General features: G+C 44.1%; 1 protein-coding gene across 5 annotated transcripts in view; it reads left to right on the plus strand.

Annotated features, from left to right (window-relative positions):
* Nucleotides 1-26651, plus strand: part of CSMD3 (CUB and Sushi multiple domains 3) — a 1204651-nt gene that overhangs the window by 981300 nt on the left and 196700 nt on the right. For all 5 annotated transcript variants that reach the window (XM_073330296.1, XM_073330291.1, XM_073330295.1 and 2 more), the window contains 6 exons: nucleotides 703-816; nucleotides 1452-1547; nucleotides 2531-2734; nucleotides 4863-4987; nucleotides 19938-20034; nucleotides 21365-21469. In XM_073330296.1, the coding sequence (XP_073186397.1) occupies nucleotides 703-816; nucleotides 1452-1547; nucleotides 2531-2734; nucleotides 4863-4987; nucleotides 19938-20034; nucleotides 21365-21469 (741 nt within the window). The remainder of the gene's footprint in view (nucleotides 1-702; nucleotides 817-1451; nucleotides 1548-2530; nucleotides 2735-4862; nucleotides 4988-19937; nucleotides 20035-21364; nucleotides 21470-26651) is intronic.

Below are 26651 nucleotides of genomic sequence, written 5' to 3' on the forward strand. Positions count from 1 at the left end.
TCTAGTGTAGAGGTACTCATTGGTGCAGAGAGATCCTTCTTTAAGGAATTAAATAATCCCCTGATGTATTATTGTTATTTTATTTTATTATTATTAATAATAATAAATAACATATTTTGTGCTTTAGAATGTAGACACCAGGAAGTGTTGCTTTCTTTGAATGTTGTTGCTTCTCCATTCTACACTGAAAGATGGACTAGATTTTATGGTGAAGTTAAAGCATACCAAAATAAATGAAACTTCCTAAAGGCCTATCAGATTAAGAGAGAGAGAAAAAATAAAATAAAATAAAAAAAAAAAAAAACCAGGAAGGAGTTGCAAAAAATTATGGTGTAACAGAAGGATATTGCATTACACATTTTGCAAAAAAAAAAAAAAAGCTGTTTCTTTCAGCTGGAGAATAATTATGATTTTTCTCTCATGATTAAAATGTTTATACAACTGAATTCGTGATATCTCTAGATATGCTTTTTTATTTATACAGGATTAGACATTTTGACATCCATTTAATTTTGTTATGAATTAAAAATGACATCACTGTACATTGGTCAGAAAAATTAACCAATAAGTGCTGGTTCTCTTCAATAAAATAGAAAAATATATCATTAACATATCTTCTGTTCCCTCTCTCTGTTTCTCTGTTTTGTTTTTGTTTTGTTTTTTAATCAATTTCTTTTGCTTTTTCTCATTCCTGTTGACCAGTGGTGTTTGGCCAGTTTGTATTTTTCCAGACATCGCTCCATGATGTGGTTGAGGTGTATGATGGCCCAACACAGCAATCATCTTTATTATCCTCCCTCTCAGGATCCCATTCAGGTATTCTTTAATAGAACTGTCATGCGTCAATTATTTACTAAAAACTGATTTAGACTGGTAATGTAACAAAAGATGAAATTACTGTCATCTTTTCTTAGAAACAAATTGCACTGAAAATATAATATGAACATTTTGAAAGGAAACAATCAATCAGTAGTGATTCAAAACAGTTTGGGCTGATAAAAAGAATGAAGACCAAATTTAATCTGCAGTTTTCTTGGATGTTTTTGGTAATATTTAACTAACACAGTTACTTTTTTAGTTTATTCCCTTTGTATTTTCTGTCAAAATTTGTGTTTGTTTTTCAATGTACTATATAAAATGTGATATTAAAATACTTATAAGTGATAGTAGAGAATATATAGAAAAATTATAATTTGAGTAGATTTATGTGCATGTCAGTAGGGTTTTAAAGATTTAGAGACTTGATTTTTAATCAGAAGAAATACCACTCATGTGAGATGAGAATCAGGCTCTAACTCTTACAGGAATGTAAGATGAACAATGTTAGACTAATAGTAAAGTTTATAGTATATGGCTCATAAATTAAATTCAAGCAGAGTATATTTTGCGGTTGTTGAGTTTAGTTACTGAAAATTGTTTATGATAATTCACTGTTTGTTTTGTTTGAGTAGGCGAATCCCTTCCACTGAGCTCAGGTAATCAAATCACAATTAGATTTACTTCAGTGGGTCCAGTAACAGCTAAAGGATTTCACTTCGTATATCAAGGTAAGTAACACAATAGTCTGGAAAAATGCTTCAATTAATTCTGTGCATTAATCCCTCCATACTTTCTTTATAAATGAATTATACTAATATTTTAAGTATGATTTTGACAAATGTATTTGATTAAACCGAGACATTACTGGGGATGAGCAGGCCTTGAATGTGATGGAAAATATTAAACTGCTGTAGATGTATAATTTCCCTCCATTTTTGTATTAAAAATCCTTTTATTTGTTATTGGCATCCTCAATAATACATGATTTTAAATATTCTTTAAAAATAAAATCAGATATTTGGGAAGCATAAGAAAGGTTTCCAGATTTGAGAAACCAGTTATGAAAACCAAGTCTTTCTATTTTTGTTTATCTGATGGACTGATTTTCAGTCTGCTGCTCAACCTGATTTATCCTTCCATTTAAATATAAATAACTGGAAATGGTATTACCCTACGCTGAATCAGTAAACTTGCTATTATTAAGATGCTTCAGTTGATGTACATTACTCATCTTTTTAAGGATCAGACACTGAAATGATAACATGTCAACACTTGTTCCTCTAGTTCATTTTTTCAGAGGATTTGAATTCCAATCTGACCAGCAGCACTCACAATTTTAAACCTGTAGTCACTAAATGCAAATATCTAACCAAAAAAGCAATACTGTTTTGAAACTGTGTGTTAGCTGAATATTTCATTACAAAGTATACAATTTCAGTGCCATTTTAGGAAGGTCTCAGAATAGATACTATAATGTGGTTGTAAACCTGCAAAGTATATCAATGTTTATACTAATCTGAATAGTAATTTCATTTGAATTTAAAAGCACAGAATCCTTATTTTTGAAGATTCATTTGGGGATTATGGAAATCTTCTTAACTGACAACACAACTGAATGTTTTTCAAGTAATTTTAGACACCTGCATTTGAAAATCTCCGTTTCTCTACCAAATATAAAATTAAGAATCCACAATCGTTTTCATGTATGCAGCTGTTCCAAGAACAAGTGCGACACAGTGCAGCTCTGTGCCTGAACCAAGATTTGGAAAAAGGATTGGAAATGAATTTTCAGTTGGTTCACTGGTTCTTTTTGAGTGTAATCCCGGATACATTCTCTATGGATCAACAGCAATTAGATGTGATTCAGTACCGAATACTTTGGCACAGTGGAATGATTCCCTCCCCACATGTGTCGGTGAGTAAAGGCTACATTTTTGTATGGGTCTAATTACTGCCTACAATGAAGAATGTTATCTTAAGTCTGAATCCACTCCTTTTCTCCCATCCTCTACCTTCTTACTGCTTATTTTTGTTCTGATTTTCTGGCTTGCGCTCACACTACCCACCCACTGCCCTGAACATAGAAAGTATGCCAGAAGGGCTCTCATTCAGCAAAGTAATACGTTAACACAATATTAACTTAGTCTAAATGAGGTCATGAATCCTTCACTTTTCATCTTCCCTTTCTAGCCCAACCTTGCTTTGACATTTCAGTAGCTACATGACAGTACATATCCTGCAGCTATAAATTATATATCAGCTTCTTTTAGACTTACATCAATGTCCGTGCATGACTACTCATTAATCAAGATTCAGAAGTTACCCTGACTTCCTGCAAGACTAAAATGCTCTCACTTGGGAACTCTGACAAGATATTGTATGCTGTTGCCAGAAGAACTACTTTATTAAGGACTTAGAAGTAGTTACACCAATGTTCTGTAGTAGGTCAGAAAGAATGCATTTTTTCCAGGTTAGATCATTGGAGAAGATTCTCAGCTGGTATAAAACAGTATAAAACCATTGACATCCATAGACCTATGCACATTTTCACTAACTGAGGATCTGGCCCATTGGACCAAATTCAGCACTGCAGATTGCAACATTTTTTTTTTTAGGTTATGTATTTACTTCAATTTTGATATAGAATAAACTCAATTGGTGACAGTGGGTTTTTTTGGTCACTGGTTGCAATATTCTATTGCTGTACTAATGCACCGTTTAGCTATGTGAAAGAGAACACTGTCTGACTTTAAACAACTTGAAATGAGAAAGAATTACAGGCCAAAAGTATCAATGACTCCTCATGTGCACATATCAGTGTGCCAGTAAAGGTCATAAAATATGTATGAGTTGAAAATTGCATTGAACTAAATCGGTTTAATAATTGAAGTGCAAGACATGACCATATTAAATTGCCTTAACTCTCGAGTGAATGCTTCAGTGTTTCCTTACAGATATCAGACATCAATCATTCTGTCTGCTCCGGCTTTTACCGGTAATTATTTAAACAGTTTAAGTGACACTGACCTTTAGTTTATCAATGTAGTGTCCGACAGATTCTATCAATTATGTGCAGTACAAAATATAGCTAATATATTCATTACTGAGATAAATTGTGGTGTTCTATATTTTCTCTAAATCCTCGTATTTGTATCTAATGAAATCAGCTCAAGGAGTTGATAATGTTGCACAGGAATAATGTATTGGCTTCTAATAGTAAAGATAAAACATCTCGTCAATCTTTTCTTTAAGCTTTTAAAATACCAGCAGAATACCTGTATCTAGATTAAGCTGTAACATTCGTTTATTTGCTCTTGTTAGAGAATCAAGTAACCTGAGCAATGTTTTCATTCATGCTGAGCATCAAGAACCAACAGTTTGCACTATTGAATTCCAGTGACTTACTTATTTTATTAATCTTTGGGCCTGGGTATTATGCGTGCTATCTTGCAAACACATGAGTTTCTGTACTAACATAAGTAAATCCATGGACTGCAATGAGATTACTCACATAAGCAAATGTAATAGCTTGGGAGTTGGAATAGAAGCCCTCCAGTATTAGAATTAAATTAGTTACTGTGGCATTGTAGTAGTAAAGTAGTAGCATTGATCAAAACCTCATTTTTATGCCAAGTGCTTTCCCCTTATATATTTAGATCAAATATAACTATTTAAAGTTCATTATTAATAAGTAGCAATGTTTATTTTATTTTTATAAGATTAGTAGGACACATTCAAGCTGATTTCACTTTGTTAAAATTCAAGTGACCATGTCTGAGGGATGTGAACATGATTTTGTCTGGTAGATAGCAACTTTTTAAATATATATATTCTTTTCAAGTAATTTAAAAATAGAATTTGAAGTATAAGGTAGAGTTTTTTATTTTCCTGAGGCCAACATGAATTTCAAAATATAGTATCACTTTACAAGAGTTTGCATCTCTAGTATACTGATCATTGTATTAGCTTTTATTACATCTTTTCTCAGTTCTAAAGCAGTGCTGTGTCAAACTTCTTTTTTTGCTCGATGCATTTCCTTCCAGTACCTTGTGGTGGAATTTTAACAAAGCGCAAAGGGACCATTTTGTCTCCTGGTTACCCTGAGCCTTATGACAACAATCTGAATTGTGTGTGGAAGATCACAGTACCAGAGGGAGCTGGAATTCAAGTAAGAATATATATAACTGCCTTGTTATCATCATAGGTTTGAAGTTGATCTTTGCAGAGATGACAGCATGAAAAGATAATTGATTCATAAACATTTTACCAAGCAATTAACAACCGTCACAATGGAATTTGTTACACAATTCTTTTTAAATATAATGGGTGGAGGAATCTGAAAAGATATAGCTACACCCTTTTCCCAAAAGAACTTGTTGCTGGAACATTTATGATTGGCAATATATTATTTCAGTAAGTCAAAATGATTTGTTGCAGACTATAGAAATTGAAGTTGTGTTTTACAAATATAACTACATTTTCTTGTCATGAGTAAAAAATATCTGGACTACATTCTGAAGTGGGATATGCAGATTTTCCTTAAAAAAAGTCTCTCTGTTGTGCAAAAATAAATCTATAGTTATAAACTTACTACAATATGGGCCTGATCCAAAGCATATTGAAAGTAATGAAAAATTCTTATGCCTGTAACCTGAGCCCTGGGCAGCAGGGTTCAGGTTACAGGCTCCCCGCCCAGGGTGGTGGGGCGTTGGGTTGGGTTTGGGCTTGGGCTATGCCTTGGCCTTCCTCCCTGGGGCGGTAGGGCTCGGGCTTCGGTCTCCCATCCTGGGCTCGTGTACTAATTTTTGTTGTCAGAAGGGAGTCGCAGAGCAATGAAGTTTGAGAAGCCCTAAATTACTGAATAGTATAGAAAAAGCCAAATATGAGCCTATTTATTGTGTCCTATAATTTAAGAACAAAGAACACAAATTAGATGAAAAAGCAACATGTTTAATATGTACAAGAGAAAGTTAAAAAGCAAGTATATAATTAAGGAGGCAATTCTCTTTTTAAGATTTTAAAAAAAGGAATAAACTATTGTATGAATAATAATAGCATCAATAGTGTACAAGCTAATTATTGGATTTCCAACTACTTGACTAGAAAAAATATGTTGTACTTGGTAGAAGAATATAGGAATTACCAGATCAGATCAGAGCTCCATCTAATCTAATATCCTGCTTATGACTCTATGAGAGTAGGGGAGGCATGACCATGTGTAACCATGGAAGGCGGCTGTGATTGCAGAGCCATTGGCCATTGTCTTTGAAAACTCGTGGCGAACGGGGGAAGTCCCGGATGACTGGAAAAAGGCTAATGTAGTGCCAATCTTTAAAAAAGGGAAGAAGGAGGATCCTGGGAACTACAGGCCAGTCAGCCTCACCTCAGTCCCCGGAAAAATCATGGAGCAGGTCCTCAAAGAATCAATCCTGAAGCACTTACATGAGAGGAAAGTGATCAGGAACATTCAGCATGGATTCACCAAGGGAAGGTCATGCCTGACTAATCTAATCGCCTTCTATGATGAGATTACTGATTCTGTGGATGAAGGGAAAGCAGTGGATGTATTGTTTCTTGACTTTAGCAAAGCTTTTGACGTGGTCTCCCACAGTATTCTTGTCAGCAAGTTAAAGAAGTATGGACTGGATGAATGCACTATAAGGCAGGTAGAAAGTTGGCTAGATTGTCGGGCTCAACGGGCAGTGATCAGTGGCTCCATGTCTAGTTGGCAGCCGGTGTCAAGTGGAGTGCCCCAGGGGTCGGTCCTGGGGCCGATTTTGTTCAATATCTTCATAAATGATCTGGAGGATGGTGTGGATTGCACTCTCAGCAAATTTGCAGATGACACTAAACTGGGAGGAGAGGTAGATACACTGGAGGGCAGGGATAGGATACAGAGGGACCTAGACAAATTGGAGGATTGAGCCAAAAGAAATCTGATGAGGTTCAATAAGGATAAGTGCAGGGTCCTGCACTTAGGAGGGAAGAACCCAATGCACAGCTACAGACTAGGGACCGAATGGCTAGGCAGCAGTTCTGTGGAAAAGGACCTAGGGGTGACAGTGGACGAGAAGCTGGATATGAGTCAGCAGTGTGCCCTTGTTGCCAAGAAGGCCAATGGCATTTTGGGATGTATAAGTAGGGGCATAGCGAGCAGATCGAGGGACGTGATTGTCCCCCTCTATTCGACATTGGTGAGGCTTCATCTGGAGTACTGTGTCCAGTTTTGGGCCCCACACTACAAGAAGGATGTGGATAAATTGGAGAGAGTCCGGTGAAGGGCAACAAAAATGATTAGGGGTCTGTAACACATGACTTATGAGGAGAGGCTGAGGGAACTGGGATTGTTTAGTCTGCAGAAGAGAAGAATGAGGGGGGATTTGATAGCTGCTTTCAACTACCTGCGAGGTGGTTCCAGAGAGGATGGTTCTAGACTATTCTCAGTGGTAGAAGAGGACAGGACAAGGAGTAATTGTCTCAAGTTGCAGTGGGGGGAGGTTTAGATTGGATATTAGGAAAAACTTTTTCACTAGGAGGGTGGTGAAACACTGGAATGCGTTACCTAGGGAGGTGGTAGAATCTCCTTCCTTAGAAGTTTTTAAGGTCAGGCTTGACAAAGCCCTGGCTGGAATGATTTAATTGGGGATTGTTCCTGCTTTGAGCAGGGGGTTGGACTAGATGACCTCCTGAGGTCCCTTCCAACCCTGATATTCTATGATTCTATGGCTTCCCTACTGCCCCCTTGTAATTTTTCCTGCCATGCAGGACTGGGGACATGTTTTATAAACCTTCCCATTAAGTGAGCTGGAGCCAATAGGATTTGCTACCCCTTGTGTCCCACAAGGGTTGGGGGAAGGGGTGAATGCCCACAAGGGGGTGTTACATAAAGCTGGATGAAACTTGGAATTTCAATTCAATGGGAAATTCTAACATTTTGTAAACATTTTTGTTCTCATTCAGGAAGGTGGGGTACCCCAGTGGGTCCCCCCATGTTGGGGAAGCCTGGGGAGTCATGGTCAGCTTTGGGAGTCTTGAAGCCCTGAGAGCTCCAGCTCAAACTGGAGCTCCAACTCAAACTGGGGCTTTTCGGGTTTCCAGGGCTGTCAGGCTCCCTGCTGCATAACAAGGGGCATAGAAACCCTGAGGACCCTGTCTCAGGCTGGGAATCTCAGAGCTTTCATTCTGGTTCTGTGGCAGGGAGCCTAGAAGCGCTGGAGTCTCCAGCCCCCGGGCAATTTGTATGGCAGGGCTGCCCCGGAGCTGGCCAACCCTGGAAGCCTGGGTTCCTCAGCAGCTTGGTAGATGAGCGGGCAGGAAACAAGAGGGTTTCTTTTGGTGAAAGTTTGTTGAAAGGTTTTGACAAGTCTGATATAAAATAATGTTTTCTCAGAAAATTTCCAACCAGCACTAGGGCAGCTCCTTAAAAGATGCCAGGGGTTTTCTTTTCCCTGCTGGCCCACACTTTTGAAGCCACAGAAGGGGGGAATTTAAAAATCCCACTAGGCACCTGTCAAAGGCCAAAAAAACAATTTGAAGAACAGTTACCCAAAGACTCAAAAAGTAATAGCAAATTTCTTTTGAGTATATCAGAAGCAGGAAGCCTGCTAAACAACCAGTGGGCCCACTGGACGATCACAGTGCTAAAGGAACTTCTCAAGGATGATAAGGCCATTGTGGAGAAAGTAAATGAATTCTTTGCATCGGTCTTCACGGCTGAGGATGTGAGGGAGATTCCCAAACCTGAGCCATTCTTTTTAGGTGACAGATCTGAGGAACTCTCCCAGATTGAGGTATCCTTAGAGGAGGTTTTGCAACAAATTGATAAATTAAATAGCAATACGTCACCAAGACCAGATTGTATTCACCCAACAGTTCTGAAAGAACTCAAATGTGAAATTGCAGAATTAGTAACTGTAGTCTGTAACCTGTCATTTAAATCAGCTTCTCTACCAGATGACTGGAGGATAGCTAATGTGACACCAATTTTTAAAAAGGGCTCCAGAAGTGATCCCGGCAATTACAGGCCTGTAAGCCTGACTTTAGTACCAGGAAAACTGATTGATACTATAATAAAGAACAATATTGTCAGACATATAGATTAACATAATTTGTTGAGAAGAGTCAATGTGGTTTTAGTAGAGGGAAATGATGCCTCACCAATCTACTAGAATTCTTTGAGGGGATCAACAGATATATGGACCAAGGGGATCCAGTGGATATAGTGTATTTAGATTTTCAGAAAGCCTTTGACAAGGTCCCGCACCAAAGGCTCTTACACAAAGTAAGATGCAATGGGATAAGAGGGAAGGTGCCCTCTTGGATTGGTAACTGGTTAAAAGATAGGAAACAAAGGGTAGGTATAAATGGTCAGTTTTCAGAATGTGGTGTCTCCCAAGGGTCTGTTCTGAGACCAGTCCTATTCAACATATTCATAAATGATCTGGAAAAAGGCGTAAACAGTGAGGTGGCAAAATTTGCAGATGATGCCAAATTAAGACCCAGGCAGACTGTGAAGAGCTACAATAGGATTTCTCAAAACTGGGTGAGTGGGCAACAAAATGGCAGATGAAATTCAATGCTGATAAATGCAAAGTGATGCACATTGGAAAACATCATCCCAACTATACATATTGTGACAAAGCTCCTGCTCTACCTTGGTGGGTCTTGCGCTTATTGGAGGATTTGCTTGCCTTGGAGCTTCACAGCAACCCTCAGCTTGGCCGTTTTTCTGAACCCACAGTCCAGGTCGACTCCTCCTGTGTCTGACCAGGAGTTGGAAGGATTTGGGGGGAAACCAGGCCCGCCCTCTACTCCAGGTTCCAGCCCAGGGCCCTGTGGAATGCAGCTGTCCAGAGTGCCTCCTGGAACAGCTGTGCAACAGCTACAGCACCCTGGGCTACTTCCCCATGGGGGGGACACGGATAGCTCAGTGCTTTGAGCATTGGCCTGCTAAACCCAGGGTTGTGAGTTCAATCCTTGAGGGGGCCATTTAGGGATCTGGGGCAAAAATTGGGGATTGGTCCTGCTTTGAGCAGGGGGTTGACTAGATGACCTCCTAAGGTCCCTTACAACCCTGATATTCTATGATTCCTCCCAACACTTTCTTTTTCCTCACCATAGGACCTTCCTCCTGGTGTCGGATAATGCTTGTACACCTCAGTCCTCCAACAGTCCGCATTCTCACTCTCAGCTCCTAGTGCCTCTTGCTCCCAGCTGCTCACACGCACACCAAAAACTGAAGTGAGCTCCTTTTTAGAACCCAGGTGCCCTGATTAGCCTGCCTTAATTGATTCTAACAGCTTCTTGATTGGCTGCAGGTGTTCTAATCAGCCTGTCTTAATTGTCTCCAGAAGGTTCCTGATTGTTCTGAAACCTTCCCTGCTCCCTTACCAAGGGAAAAGGAATCTTCTTAGCTTGCTGCTAATCTATCTGCTTTCTTTTCCTCTCCTATAGCCCCCTGGCCTGGGCTTTCCTTACTTTTTGCCCCTGCTTCAGCTTCCCCCTGCCCCCGATTGGGCCAGACGCTTTTCCTTCGTTTTGGTTTTTTTTTGCTGTTTTTCTGCTGCCGTTTGAGTGCTGGTCGGCTGCCAGCTAGCTGCCAGCCCCACCACACCTGCCCTCAGACACTGCTACTGCTCCAGCTGAAACCCCCGGAGTTGGGGAACTGCCGAGCTGCTCCCCAGAGGAGGGAAGTGGAAGCCCCCAGACCCAACCGTTTGCTATTTGTTTGTGGATCCGTACCCGGCTGAGAGAAATTTCTCTTACCTGTCCGGCATTTCTGGAATGCTACACAAAGCCCGGGAGAGAAGACAGCCGACAGAGAAACCGCCCAGGGAAGCTACAAACCATCGTGGAGGGGGCCTTAAGATTGAGTAACTTTTGAACTGTACTCTCGTGTGGGGGGAGGTTTTGACTGTGTCTTGACTGCATTTGTAGGGGCACAGGGAGTGTGGCATGGAGCTGCCCCCCATCCATTGGTGCCCCCCCCAACACTACTACAACCATCATGGCTCCTCTGCCGTCCGTCCCTGCTAGCAACTTGCCATCTGCCTCTGGATTCAGCTGCTCGCCCTGATTCCACCGTCCAGACCAGAAACAACAGCCGACCAAACGAGACTCTTTGGACAAACGTGCGTGGGTTCACGTCCCTGCCCCGCCTCCACCCGGACTGTCCACTCCACAGTTTTCCCCTACTATCTGAACCCAACTCCTGTTTCCTCCCGCTGTCCAGGCCGACCCATTTGCCCACCCCCGGCCTGCATCCCAACAGAGAGGAGTGGTTAATTTGCTTCCCCCTCCCCGCTCCTCCTTCTGGTGTCTTCCCTTCTCTCCCTACTCATGATGGCAGGGAATGAAAGGGGTGAGGCCCCTCTAACAACCTCAGCTGCCTCTCCCCCCACCACTGCTGCCAAAACACCTGCCACCTCCCCCGCTGGGGCATCGGCAGCAGGAGGCACCGGGGCAACTACAGCCGCTGCCACGCCCACCGCCCCCCCAGATTCTAGGAGGGGAGTTGGCCGGCAAGGCCAGGGTGTGAAGAAGGGAAAGGGCCCCGCTACAACCACCAGGTCCTCCATGGCAGGGGCTGCCCCCACCGCTGTGGCCCCATCATTGACCACGGCGTCCCTCCCCGCTGTTCCCTCCATCAGCTCTACGAGTGTCCCTTCCCCAGCCCCCAGGATGTATGCCTGGGTGGCGGCAGCCCCCCTGCCTGCTGCCTCGTCATCTCGCCCACCCACCCCCTCCACTACCATCAATAGCGGCCAGGGCCCCTTTCCCACCATGACCAGGAAACATGACGTCCGTTGCCTCCTGGTGCCCGCCTCGCCCCACGTGGAGACATACGTGCAGGCGTTGGCGAGGGTGGTAAGACCCACGGCTATTGTGGCGGCCTCCAAAATATATGGGGAGGTCGTCTTTTTCTTAGCATCGGAGGCTGCCGCCCAGGAGGTGGTGGAGAAGGGCCTGGCGGTGGGGGGGTGTTCGTCCCCCTGGAGCCGCTAGAGGACCTGGGCGTCTGCCTAGTCCTGACGTCCGTCCCTCCTTTTTTACCCAATGCCGCCCTGTTACCCGCTCTCTCCACCCTGGGGAAATCCGTCTCTGTCATCAGCTCTCTCCCGTTGGGCTGCAAGGACCCCACCCTCAGTCACATCCTCTCGTTCCGCCGGCAAGTGCAGCTTCTACCGCTGCCGGCAGCACATGATGGAGAGGCGCTCGAGGGGTCCTTCCTAGTCCCCTACCAGGGAGCCCGTTACCGGGTCTACTACTCTACAGGAGAGGCCCATTGCTACCTCTGCCAATCAGCGGGGCATGTCCGAAGAGACTGCTCCTTGGCCCGGTGGGGAGGGGCACCAGAGACCCCCGAGACCCAGCAGGACATCAGCTCCCTCGTTACCGACGCCCCTGGCTGCCCGGCACCTGAAACCACCTCTCCTCCTGCTCGATCCACTGCTACTCCCGCCCAGGCCCAAGGGACACCTCCCCTACAACGCCCAGACGAGCAAGGGAGCCCTGCCCTAACTGCTAACAATCTGACACTGAGCCTTCCGCTCTGCCCATGAGTGAGATCCATCTGCTGGTGTCAGGTGGGGAAAACATGATAGCACTGGAAGGTGGGAATCTTCCCTCCACAGGAGACCCTCCCCCTGAGTCCCCTGGGGAAGCCCCTTCTGCTCGGACATCACCCGAAACCCCCACGAACCCCGAGGCGACCGTCGAGGCGATCGCCAGAGTGGAGACCCCCGGGGTGGCGGAAGGCGACCTCTCCTCCATGTATGAGGAGATCGAGGCCCTAGGTCTGACCCCAGTCACCCAGGGAGAGGATGACCTTCTGCCAGCTGACCTCAATCTGGGCAACCTCACTCCAGTTCCCCTTTCCCCATGCTCCCTCCCTCTGCCTTCCTGGGCAGGGACCCTACAGAAGGTAGTCCACCACCTGATGCTGTAGCTGCCAAATCCACCACAGAGCCTGCACCTGGCATCACTGGGAGCCCCATCCCCACCGCCTTAACCCTCAAATCTGATCGGGAGACGCCTCCTTTCTGCTGCTTGCCTCCCGAAGCCCAGAACCTCGCCTCTTCCCCTGTCCCTGCCCAATCCACCTCCTCCTGACTAATCTAATCGCCTTTTATGATGAGATTACTGGTTCTGTGGATGAAGGGAAAGCAGTGGATGTATTGTTTCTTGACTTTAGCAAAGCTTTTGACACGGTCTCCCATAGTATCTAATCTAATCTCCGCCTGACTAATCTAATCGCCTTTTATGATGAGATTACTGGTTCTGTGGATGAAGGGAAAGCAGTGGATGTATTGTTTCTTGACTTTAGCAAAGCTTTTGACACGGTCTCCCATAGTATCTAATCTAATCTCCGCCTGACTAATCTAATCGCCTTTTATGATGAGATTACTGGTTCTGTGGATGAAGGGAAAGCAGTGGATGTATTGTTTCTTGACTTTAGCAAAGCTTTTGACACGGTCTCCCATAGTATTCTTGTCAGCAAGTTAAGGAAGTATGGGCTGGATGAATGCACTATCAGGTGGGTAGAAAGCTGGCTAGATTGTCGGGCTCAACGGGTAGTGATCAATGGCTCCATGTCTAGTTGGCAGCCGGTATCAAGTGGAGTGCCCCAAGGGTCGGTCCTGGGGTCGGTTTTATTCAATATCTTCATAAATGATCTGGAGGATGGTGTGGATTGCACTCTCAGCAAATTTGCGGATAATACTAAACTGGGAGGAGTGGTAGATATGCTGGAGGGGAGGGATAGGATACAGAAGGACCTAGACCAATTGGAAGATTGGGCCAAAAGGAATCTGATGAGGTTCAATAAGGATAAGTGCAGGGTCCTGCACTTAGGAGGGAAGAACCCAATGCACAGCTTCAGACTAGGGACCGAATGGCTAGGCAGCAGTTCTGCGGAAAAGGACCTAGGGGTGACAGTGGACGAGAAGCTGGATATGAGTCAGCAGTGTGCCCTTGTTGCCAAGAAGGCCAATGGCATTTTGGGATGTATAAGTAGGGGCATAGCGAGCAGATCGAGGGACGTGATCGTTCCCCTCTATTCGACATTGGTGAGGCCTCATCTGGAGTACTGTGTCCAGTTTTGGGCCCCACACTTCAAGAAGGATGTGGATAAATTGGAGAGAGTCCAGCGAAGGGCAACAAAAATGATTAGGGGACTGGAACACATGACTTATGAGGAGAGGCTGAGGGAGCTGGGATTGTTTAGCCTGCAGAAGAGAAGAATGAGGGGGGATTTGATAGCTGCTTTCAACTACCTGAAAGGGGGTTCCAAAGAGGATGGCTCTAGACTGTTCTCAATGGTAGCAGATGACAGAACGAGGAGTAATGGTCTCAAGTTGCAGTGGGGGAGGTTTAGATTGGATATTAGGAAAAACTTTTTCACTAAGAGGGTGGTGAAACACTGGAATGCGTTACCTAGGGAGGTGGAAGAATCTCCTTCCTTAGAGGTTTTTAAGGTCAGGCTTGACAAAGCCCTGGCTGGGATGATTTAACTGGGAATTGGTCCTGCTTTGAGCAGGGGGTTGGACTAGATGACCTTCTGGGGTCCCTTCCAACCCTGATATTCTATGATTCTATGATTCTATGATTCCTGTAATGGTTTTGCCACCCCTGGGGTTATTTCCTTCCCTTTTTTAGCGGATCCCCCCCAAGGAGGATATATACATATATACATCCCCCTTTGCATTTTCCTGCCATGACCCATTAGGAGCTGCAATTTTCCCTCTGCCACCCCCTCTTACCCCAAGGCTTCAGACGGACCTAATAAATTTAGCCTGTCAGACACCCCGTCGGTGATCCGCACCCTGCCTGCCCGCCTCAGTGGACCACGAGGCTGCACCAAGGGCCCCACTAGGGAATAACCAGGAAATCACAACCCCACCCCACCATGAGCTGCGAAAAGCGTTGCAGGAGTTTTTAGAAGACACCCGTGGCTCCCGCAACAAGGTACAGCTAGCAGCTCTCCAGCGATGGGGGGACTTTGACCAAATCCTCCAAGCCACAAGGGCCCTCATAAGGGAGGGTAGAGGGACAGGAAGGCAAGGTGCCGCGGCCTACGGGTGTGTCCGCAGCTTCTGTGATAATTTATTCACTTACAGGACGGGTCACGGATTGTTGCGCGACTCGCTGGGGGCCGCGAACGCCCCTGCCAACAAGGAACCACCGCCCCCCCCAGCCCTCCTCATGATGCCTCTCATTATTGCAACTTCGAACACCCGGGGCTGTAGGATGGCTCTCTGCAGGTCCCAAGTGTTCTCTTTCCTTGGGGAGAGGGGGTACTCTGTGGTTTTCCTGCAGGAGACCCATACGGATCTGACCACCGAGGACAGCTGGCGGCTGGAGTGGGGGAACGGGGTCTACTTTAGCCATTTCACGATTCGACAGGCTGGAGTGGCGACCCTGTTCCCCCCCGACCTACAGCCCGTGGATCTAGGGGTCACTGAGGCCATGCTGGGCCACCTGCTGCATCTCCGAGTCTATATGGAGGGGCTCATGATCAACCTCGTTAACATCTATGCCCCGACAACGAGCCCGAAGCATCTGCAATTCTATCAGTGGGTGTCTCTGCCTTCCTCAGCACCCTAGATTCTCATGAGTACCTAGTCCTGGGAGGGGACTTTAACACCACCCTCGAGGAGCAGGTCCGCTCGGGGACAGAGCTGAGCCCGGCCGCCGTGAACATTCTCCGAGAAATAGTCGAACATCACTCCCTAGTGGATGTCTGGCGTGACCACCACCCGGATGATACTTCCATGTTCACCTTTGTCCTGGTGGAGGCCCATTGGTCACACCACTCCTGGTTCGACTGTATTTATTTATCACGTTTCCATCTTTCACGAGCCCACTCTTCCAACATTCGGCCGGCCCCATTTTCCGACCATCATCTAGCCACCATAACAGCCTCCCTCCATGCAGAGAGGCCGGGGCTGGCCTATTGGCATTTTAACAACAGCCTGTTGGAGGATGAGGCATTCGTGATGTCTTTCCGGGAGTTCTGGCTGGCCTGGTGAGAGCAGCGGCGTGCCTTTCCCTTGGCGCGGCGATGGTAGGATCTCGGGAAGGTGCGCGCCAAGCTCTTCTGCCGTGACTACACCCAGGGCACCAGACGACGGAAAAATGTGGCGATAGAGCAGTTGGAACGGGAGGTCTTAGAGCTGGAGAGGTGTCTGGCCGCCAGCCCCGAGGACCTGTTCCTCTGCAGAGCGTGCCGGGAGAAGTGGGAGGAGCTCCGGGCCCTCGAGGACCATCGGGCCCGAGGTGCCTTTGTTTAATCCCGCATCCGCCTCCTTCGGGACATGGATCGCGGCTCCCGCTTCTTCTACGCCCTGGAGAAAACGAGGGGGGCCAAAAAACACGTAACCTGCTTTTTAGCAGAAGATGGCACCCCCCTCACGGATTCGGTGGAGATGTGTGGGAGGGCCCGTGACTTCTACACAAGCCTTTTCTCCCCGGATCCGACCGATCCTGGCGCTTGCAGGGTGCTGTGGGAGGAACTCCCTACGATCAGCGCGGGCGACCGAGACCGACTAGAGCTGCCTCTCACCCTGGCCGAGTTCACGGAAGCCCTCCCTCGCATGCCCACCAATAAATCTCCGGACATGGACGGGCTGACTGTGGAGTTCTACCGCGCGTTCTGGGACATCCTTGGCCCAGACCTAGCCACTGTCTGGGCTGACTCTTTGCAGGGCTGGGTCCTCCCTCTTTCGTGCAGGTGAGCGGTGCTCACCTTGTTGCCAAAGAAGGGGGACCTCCTCGATTTACGAAATTGGCGTCCCGTCTCAATCCTTAGCACGGACTACAAAATCATAGCGAAAGCAATCTCGCTGCGGCTAGGGTCTGTGCTGGCAGACGTGATCCACCCAGACCAGACCTACGCTGTCCCAAGCCACAGCATTTTTGACAACCTATTTCTAGTCCGAGACCTTTTGGAATTCGGGCATAGAGACGGTCCGTCGTTCGCCCTCCTGTCTCTTGATCAGGAGAAGGCTTTCGATAGAGTGGACCATGGGTACCACCTGGGCACTTTGCAGGCTTTTGGATTTGGACCTCAGTTTGTGAGTTTTCTCCGGGTGCTGTATGCCTCCGCGGAGTGTCTGGTTAGGCTCAACTGGACCCTGACCGAACCGGTCAGCTTCGGGCAAGGAGTATGGCAGGGATGCCCCCTCTCGGGCCAGCTGTACGCTCTGGCAATCGAGCCCTTCCTCTGTCTCCTCCAAAGGAGGTTGAGAGGGTTGGTGCTGTGGGAGCCGGAGCTGCAGCTGGTCCTGTCAGCGTACGCCGATGACGTGCTCCTCATGATCCAGGACCCGGGCAACTTGGTGCGGGTGGAGGCTTGCCAGGCCATCTATTCGGCAGCCTCCTCCGCCCAAGTCAACTGGGTCAAGAGCTCTGGCTTGGCGGTGGGGGACTAGTGACAGGTGAACTCCCTCCCACCCACGCTTCAGACTATCCGGTGGAATGTGGGTCCGCTGCTCTACCTAGGCATTTACCTTTCTGCCACGCACCCTTCTCCACCGGAGAACTAGCAAAATTTAGAAGAGGGGGTGATAGAGCAGCTCTGGAAATGGACGAGGCTACTCCGATGTCTCTCCCTCCGAGGAAGAGAGCGCTGGTTCTTAACCAACTAGTCCTGTCCATGCTCTGGAACCGGCTCAACACCCTGATCCCGGCCCTGGGTTTCCTGACCAACCTCCGGACATCGATTCTGGAGTTCTTTTGGTCAGGAATGCACTGGACCCCTGTTGGGGTTCTTCATCTACTCCTGAAGGAAGGAGGGCAGGGCTTGAAGTGTCTGCACACTCAGGTCCGTGTCTTCCGCCTCCAGGCCCTGCAGAGGCTCCTCTACAGTGCAGGTAGTTCGACGTGGAGCATATTGGCGCACACCTTCCTACGCCGCTTCCAAGGGCTCTGATATGACCGGCAGCTCCTTTATCTCTGTCCGAGAGGTTTTCCGCAAGACCTCTCCAGGCTGCCGGTCTTCTACCAGGACCTCCTCCGGACCTGGAAACTGTTTTCAATGACCAGGTCCGCGACGGCCACCGTGGGAGCAGATCTCCTCGCGGAGCCCCTGCTACACAACCCACAGCTCCATGTGCAGGTGGCAGAGTCCCGCTCGGTGCGCCAGAGTTTGGTCCTGGCGGAAGTCACGAGAGTTGGAGACCTCCTGGACTACGACTAGGGAGACTGGCTGGATCCCCTGACGCTCATTCAGCGCATGGGGCTCTCCAGACCTCGTACCCCCCCCCGGCACGTACTTCAGGAGATGAAGGCTGCTTTGATGCCCGCTGCTTGGGCTTATCTCAACCGAGCCCTTCGCGAGGGTGCACCCCGCCCACCCTCTACCCCAGACCCACTGGACCTTTCAATTGGGCCCCTGCCCCATAGATCCCAACAAACCCCTCACCCTTTCACTGCGAGCCAGCTGCATGAACTGCAGCCGGTCAGCTTCCAAACCATGCCAAGGAAACATCTATACACACTCACGCTTCACACCCTTCACACCCTCACCCTGGTGTCCCACCCCGATACAAAGTGGCAGGACCTCCTGCCACCTTTGGAGGGTGAGCAGCCCCGGTGGGCCAGCCTGTATTCCACCTTGGTCCCAAGGCCCGTCAGGGACATCAGTTGGCGGCTTCTTCACGGAGCTGTGAGCACGGGTGTGTTTTGATGCGGTTCACCCCCATCCCAGATACTTGCCCTTTTTGCAAGGTGAGGGAAACCCTGGCACACATATATTTAGTGTGTGCCAGGCTGCAGCCCCTTTTCCAGCTCCTCACGAATATTTTATTACGCCTTTGGCTGCATTTTTCCCCTCACCTTTTCGTTTACACACTCCCCATCCGTGGCCCCATAAAGTCGCAGGATCTCCTGGTTAACCTCCTCCTAGCCCTAGCTAAAACAGCCATCTATAAAACCCGAGAGAGGAGGTTGGCCAATGAAGCTTCCTGCGATTGTAGGGCCGTTTTCTGATCCTCAGTACACTCACGTATCCGGGTGGAGTTCCTCTGGGCAGCGTCCACGACTCCCTTGACGCCTTCGAGGAGCAGTGGGCGTTGTCTGAGGTTCTCTGCTCAGTGACCCCATCCAGTTCCCTCCATCTGACCCTTTGATTGAGGGGAAGAGCGAGAGACCCCAGCCCCAGCCATTGCCGCTGTGGATACCATCATCACCGTCACCTAAGAGGGTCCTTTTCACACGTGGGTGCACTCACCCCCCCCCAAACTGCCCACTGCGCAGCCTTGCCCATCTTGTTGGGCACTCTCAGGAGAGGAATAGTTGGTGACACTGGGCGTGGCACTACGTAAATCGAGGGGGTGGAAGACCATGAGTGTCGAGGAAGCCCCCCCGCTCTGGGCCAAGGCAAGCCTGAACACTTCTCTCCCCTGAAGGCTGCTGTGTTATACATTGCATTTGCTTTTGTTTTGTTGCATAGTTTTATCTTCTTTGGTGATTTGTGTAAGTGTGTTAGGCAAATAATTTTTTTTTTGCTTCAAAAAAAAAATTACACTCCTGTAGCCATCTGGCCTGATCCTGTCACGATATAAAATAATGGGGTCTAAATTAGCTGTTACCACACAAGAAAGAGATCTTGCAGTTCTGTTCATTCCCTCTGGGGCATCTGGCACTGGCTACTGTCAGAAAACAGGATACTAGCCTTGATGGACCTTTGCTCTGACCCAGTAGGGCCGTTCTTATGTACGTCTTTATGTGCCTGAATACCTATATAAATCTGGCCTTTTGTTCCATTTTCCCCCTCAGTGGTCTTCAAATATCATCCATCGAGCCATAGTGTGTCCTCAGTTTGCACACAAGGCTCTGTGGTTCCTTTCAGAGGCAACATATTGTCCTAGCTAATGGTCACAAAATTTATAAGTCAGAATCAGAGATTTGAAAAAAAACAAAGAAACATTTTTTGCTAGCTTCAGGAGCTGTGGTTTTCTACTCCCAATAAAGAGCATAGCATTACACAACTTTTGCATGATTCAAAATGACAACTTGTAACTACAGGATTGATGTTGGCATAAGTAGACACAGACTATAATTTACAGATTTTTTCTGTAAATTAAATCATACTCTGTGCCTTTCATTTTCATTGTTAGGTGCAGGTTGTGAGTTTTGCTACAGAGCACAACTGGGATTCTTTGGACTTTTACGATGGTGCTGACAACAATGCTCCAAGGCTTGGAAGTTATTCAGGTGAGTGAGGAGAGTGTATACCAAGTAAATTATAGATGCAGCTCTTTATTGTAAACACAAAGCTCTTTGTAGTTCTTTTCTGTGTTTCTTCTGAAAGTGACAGTTCACACTTGTTATAGCCTTTGTTCCAGCCAACAGGGCCTTGAATCGTAATGCTGAAAACTTGAAAGATTTTTTAAAATATATTACGAGTGAAATTTAGAGGGCCTCAAAGTACATGCAATATTCCCATGGATGTCATCTCCTACTGCTGTAATGATTCAGTGGTTTCATACATATAGAAAAATAATGGTCTTCGGTTCCAAAAATACACTCCTGTATTTCTATTCTGTTTTTGTTTTTTTTTTGTTTTTTTTTTAATGTTACTATTTATTTAGTCCACAGTCCTGCAACGGGGTTTGTGAGGGCACAGATCTTAGAGAAATTTTAATAAATAGTTAACCATCCTATTCCCTGGCTGCCTTCTCCATTAAATTAAATTAAATTAACTTAAAACATGCATTTCAGCTTAATATAAAGGATGGCCAATTAATATCCACCATTTCCCCAACCTTCAGCCAACCCTCTCATGAAAAGAAAACTCTTAATAGCTGTCACAATGCACAAAATGAAAGAGCACAGAAGTCCAGAACCAAAAGAAGTGTTTCTCTCTGTTTTTCTTGGCAGAAGAGTTTGTGTATCAGATTGATTCATTGATTTTTCTTTGAAAAAAATCTCCATTATCTCTTAAAGTATGGCTTTTATCTTCTCTAGATCATCCACACCCTTGTTGTACTTTCTTCCATTCCACCCCTTCCTTTTTGTTAAAAGTCATCCAGGAACTACTCTATAAGACCACTGTCCTGTCCTCCAAAATCCTCCTCAAACCCATGTGTGCTTTGATATTGACAAGTAATAAGCTGACTAGCAATGGAGATGTGTTAAGAATTGCTTGTTATATTTAATTGTAACTGTTCAGATCATAGTGATTATAGTATTTGCACCTTTCTTTTATGCCACTCTTAATAAATAATACTCCTTTTCCTAATAAAAGTGTGTGAGTGGGAAATCTGCAGATTCGACCAAATGGCTCTAGTAACTACAGCTCTCTCCTCCAAGCCTGTGACACATTGAGCATGTTATCAAATCTCTAAGAGGAACTGGTATACAACAACTCTCCCACAGTGATGCCCTCTAGCTGAAGCTGGTTATACGGTATATTCGGTGAACTTCTGTGCCTTTTTTATTTACATTTTTCTGGAAGAATATCATATAGCTACTTATGAATAACTCTGGATTTCTGCTTTGAAGCATCGTCATAATGGAATAATATTTTGCTTTCTCTTTTCAGGAACTACAATTCCTCTATTGCTCAACAGCACATCTAACAACTTATACCTAAACTTTCAGTCTGATATTAGTGTTTCAGCTGCTGGGTTTCATCTTGAATATACAGGTAATGCACATACAATAGATTAAGTCAAAGAGTGTGTTGAAAGGTGTTATTTTTCAGACATACATGTATGCTGTGAAGGGGTAAAGTTCAGCCTGTTGCACACAATGAGCCAATCACTCATACCTTTGAAGTCAGTGGCAACCTTTGATTCCAATGGAAACAAGACTAGACTTGCAGTCTTTGTCTCTGGGAGTGGCATGTCTAATTCATTTTGTACTTCCCTTATGTTTTCTCATGTGTGAATGCTTTTCTGATTACACCATAGTGAGGAGTAAATACAGGTAAATTTTTTTACATAGCACCCGCACAAAATTTTGAGTCCATAACCCAAGGCAAAAGAGACAAAGAAAGATTAAGTACCTTTTATGCATATTGTTATTACAGTAATTATAATAACCTTGTATTATTGCGTTCATGGACTAATTAAGAATAATTTACTTAGATACTGCCAATAATTTTAAATATTTTTAAATGTATTATTTGATATAGTGAAAAAAATTCCATTACATAGATCTGAAAAGAGAACATTCATTTCTGAAATAATCTAGCTAAAGCACACTAATCTGTTGTGCGATTCCACAACTAGTCAGTGAAGGAACTAAATGCTGTAATTACCTAATCAAATACACAACATTCATTTAAAATAAGATTTCCACATGGAAGAGAAGATTCAGTAGCATAAGCATCATATTCCATCTAAAAACCTATATAGTTATAGAACATCTCTCAATTTAGGTTCTTCAGTGATTGTGGAAAGCCAGAATGTCCATAGCAAAATTAAATGCTCTTGTACTAAAGCTAAGTGCTGTTAATATTGTTATTTTGTTATACTAGTGACTTGTACTACTTCCTCTGCTAATTAAGAACCGTCACAACCTTCATCACCTTCTGCTGCAAGTGTAAAGTGTACTTCTTCAACCTTGCCTTCTCTAATATAAACACCTGACAAAGTGTATATATAATTTATTTAAAAAAAAAACACCAAAACAAACCACTTAATTGAACACACATTTTTCCCTGGGAAAAAGATGAAAGAAATTAAAAGCCACATGTGACAGATGTTAGTCATGTTGCTTCATAAATTATTGGAAAGTGTTCAGATATGATGATGAGTATGGTATAAGAACCTGAACAGAATAGAAGAGAATTATCTGAAAAATTCTCATTGTTGTTGACAGTAGTAGTAATACAAGTGTCTTCTCATTTCTACTTATTTATAACAATAATTATGACAATATTTTATGATTAAATTGGATTGTCTCAGCCAGTCCTTGCGCAAGAATTCTGACAGTCATTAATAGAGTTCTTTACATTTTTCCTAGGTGCACAGTTCCCTGTGCACTAATTGGTTCTGTTGACTAATACGTATAATTACTGATCTTCTGAGCAGTTTTACAGTATGCAAATCCCATACTTGACAATCTGTATTAATTAGTCAGAAGGCAGGGTCTTGCACAATCGCTACATGGCCATTTCTCTATAACTGTACACTTGGAATTGGTTATTGTAATTGTTCTGATCTGGTTAGCTTCTGTACTAAGAATTTTCCAGCTGTTTTCCTTCTGAAAGGGTACCACTTCAGCTTCTCACATCTGTAGAGTGATGAAGAAAACTCCATAATATAAATAAATCAACAATATATTCAAACAAAATTAAATGAGACTGAACCTGATAAAAGGGAAAGTGTTTTATTTGTTTGTTTGTTTTAATGTTTAAACTTTTCTGAGCTCCATTATCTCTGTTGTCCCCACAGTAACTTTTATAATGTTTATATTGGTTGTTTACAATGGAATACCAGTTCCTCCTTCCAAATATTATTATTTTTGAAATAATATAAAAATATGTATACCTAATCTAAAAGAAAGAGACTTGCCAATAAGAGGAGTTATTGGGAAGGATGCATATGAAGGAGGGAGACTGGGAAATGATGGAGAAAAGGGGGATAAAATGGGGGAGTGAAGAGGATGCACCAAATGCTTTTAGGCTTTTATAGTTTATTTTATTTCATTTTAATTCTTAATATTCTATTAAAATGCCATCTTAATAATACCAACCTATTATTATGTCAGCATAATAATAACAATAGAGCTTCCTCTCTTAATGCTGCAGTAAGTGTATCCTGGGCTAATAAACTCTGAATCCAAAATACCTGGGGAGCCTTGGCCTCCATGTATATTCAGCCCAAGACATGGTTATCGCCTTGTAAAAAAGAAGCACTTCTTCTATATATTGCTAACTGTACTGTACCCACTCATGCCTTTGGACAGTACACTATTCAAAATCTTTTTTACTATTTGTTTTGCTTAGTATTGTTTGCCTCTTATAAAATGACACATTATAAAAGGATATACATACATACATACATGTTGTTTTTGTATATAAGATTTAGATGTCATGGTTATCATTCTTGTTTAAAGGGGTGAATTTAATCTAAATCTCAATTGATAAAGACTTACAGGATGTGAATATAATTTTACATGCTTTTTGACAGAAAACACAGTTTCAAGGACTTTAGAGCTTGTTGAATTAATTTTATGTCATTCTTTGATTAAATTAGAAGTTTGATACAGGTAAGTGCGTTGACATAATATATTTAGTCATCTGCAAACTGATTGACTTAGTATAACATGACATTCTGAATAAAAAAAGTACTATATAAATTCAATATATTATATAATAAAGGGATTAACAAGTGGCTAATTGATTGACCTCATAATGTAATTCTTAATGGACAAGCATGGGGGTAGTGAAGTCTGAAAGGTATTTGTGCTCCACCCATTGCCATTTAGTATTTTTATCAATAACGTAGAAGAAACCATGAAATCATTGCTGATTAACTTTGCAGGTGACACAAAGGTTAATGCAGTAGTAAATTAAAATGCAGTACTAAATTAAAATTTCTACAGATCTATCTGGAGAGTTTGGTGTGTGAGACACAATTGTACATTTGTTTTAACTGAGCCAAAAGGCAAAGTCATATATCTAGGAACAAAGGACATAGGCCACACTTACATGATGGGGGACTGTATCCTGGAAAACAATTACTCTGAAAAAAGATTTATGGGTGACAGTTTATAATAAATTGAACATGGCCTTCCAGTGGAATACTGTGGATTGGAGTGCGAATGTATTCCTTGGATATATAAAAAAGTGAGAAATGAGTGGGGATAGGGAACTGGAATTACTTCTCATTACAATATTGGTGAGGCAGAATACTGTGACAAAGTTTTGATGTCCACAATTTAAACTGGATGTTGAAAAATAGGAGTGTGTATAGAGAGCTCAAACAATGAACTGGTATATAGAAAACACAGCTTACATTGAGAGACTTAAAGAGGTGAAACTATTATTTTATTGAAGAGGAGATTAAGAGATGACTTGATCAAGATCTATAAGTACTTACAGAAGGGGAAGATAACTGAGGATAGCACTCAATGTATTAGAAAAAGATGAAACAAGATCCAATAACTGGAAGTTGAAGCTAGAAAAATTCAAATGGAAAACAAGGCACAAATTAACCAGAGGAACAGATAACCAAGAGATGTGGTACATTCTCCATCGCTTGGAGATATAGATATGGATATAAAAGATATCCTCTATTTCATCCACAAGTAATTGGGCTCTGTGTAAGAATTATTGAGTAAAGAGCTCTGGCTTGTGGTATGGAGGTCAGAATAAATTATCCTTTCTAGCTTTGTAATCTATGAAATTGTATAGATCATATAAGTGAATCATCACTGAGGAAGAAATTAAGCTGTAAAATTATGACAATTACTCATCAAGTATAATATAAAAAATAAAAATTGAATTAATTGAATTAAACACAAGTGCTTATATTGTTTTAAATGTAGCATATGCATAATCAGCAAATTCAAGAACAAATATGTAGGAGCATAAAAAGATCACAATTTATTCTACAATATATGGAATCTCAGAAAGTGTGTGTGTGTGTGTGTGTTTGCATGTGAGCACAGTCCTGTATAGCCAGGCAAAATAGTAGAACTTGTGTAATTGAGACTTAAAGACAATAGGAAACATGTTATTCACACACACATACCCCATCACCACCACAAAACAATATTGTTCTGTGCTGCTGGAATACTGTGAGAACCCATTCTCTGTCAGAACAAAGCAATGGTTATCAAGGATGGACCTCTGGATCCTGGTTTATCACATGGATTTGTTTAATCTGACAAGAAGACAAATTCTTCATTACTTCACACATGGTTTGGTGGGAGGAGTTGTGGACTGGGAAAAGGCATCTTCAAATATCCCTTCTTATTTTAGAAAGGGATTGAGAGGGGTGATTTGATCAGACCAGCAGAGGAGGTGCCCACTCCCTGGAGTACTGGTTGGAAGAAGGCAATGGGGTACCAAGGTTATCCTCCTTGTCTCTCCTGAGTGCTCAGCATGCACATAGTGGGTCTACTTGAGCCTGGGCTTTGGAGAGTAGAGTAGAATCTCCACTTTGCTTGGGCATGCATTGGCCAGTTTAGGAGGCTGAGGGAGCTGATTGGCTCCAGTGAAAGACCCCACCATCACTCCCCATGGTATGAATCCCCAGGCACACAACAGTCATTTTTGCTGCTGGAAGGTGCCCCACTCCCCTGCCTTATAAGTGCTGTATCTGTCAGAGCTGGGTTTCCAGGCTTGTTGTGGGTCTAACCCAATCACCTTCTGGGGTCAGAAAGGAACTTTTTCTTCTGGGCAGTATTGGCAAGGTGGCTTTTTGGTTATTTGTTTGTTTTGTTTTGTTTTTCCACTTTTCTCACTGTGTCTTGGAAGTACGGGATAATAAGTACAGAGATAACACCCCATCCTTCAACACCTCCCGTCCCCAATGGTATGGGGATCAATATGGTCCTAATGTCTGTCTAGTGTCTTTTGAGCATGGTAAGAGGCTTTACGGTTCCAGTTTCTGTGGTAAACCTGAACACATGACCCACAAGCACTGGGAGATCCTATTAGGCCGTGAGGTGAGGGGAAATTTTAAATCTTCTCAGACTGAGCCGCCATTATCTGTCCCCTTGTATTCCTTCATGGTGGGAAGGTGGAGGGATTCTGCAGGGGCTGAATCATGAATTTGATAGCAGAATGTAGGCAAAGGAAACCAAACCTCATTCTTTGTTTGCATTGCATTAAGACAAGATGGTAAGTGGTTTGTTTGTAATTCATTAGCGTG

Source organism: Lepidochelys kempii, chromosome 2 (genome assembly GCF_965140265.1).
Source record: "Lepidochelys kempii isolate rLepKem1 chromosome 2, rLepKem1.hap2, whole genome shotgun sequence".
In the NCBI taxonomy this organism is placed as follows: domain Eukaryota; kingdom Metazoa; phylum Chordata; order Testudines; family Cheloniidae; genus Lepidochelys; species Lepidochelys kempii.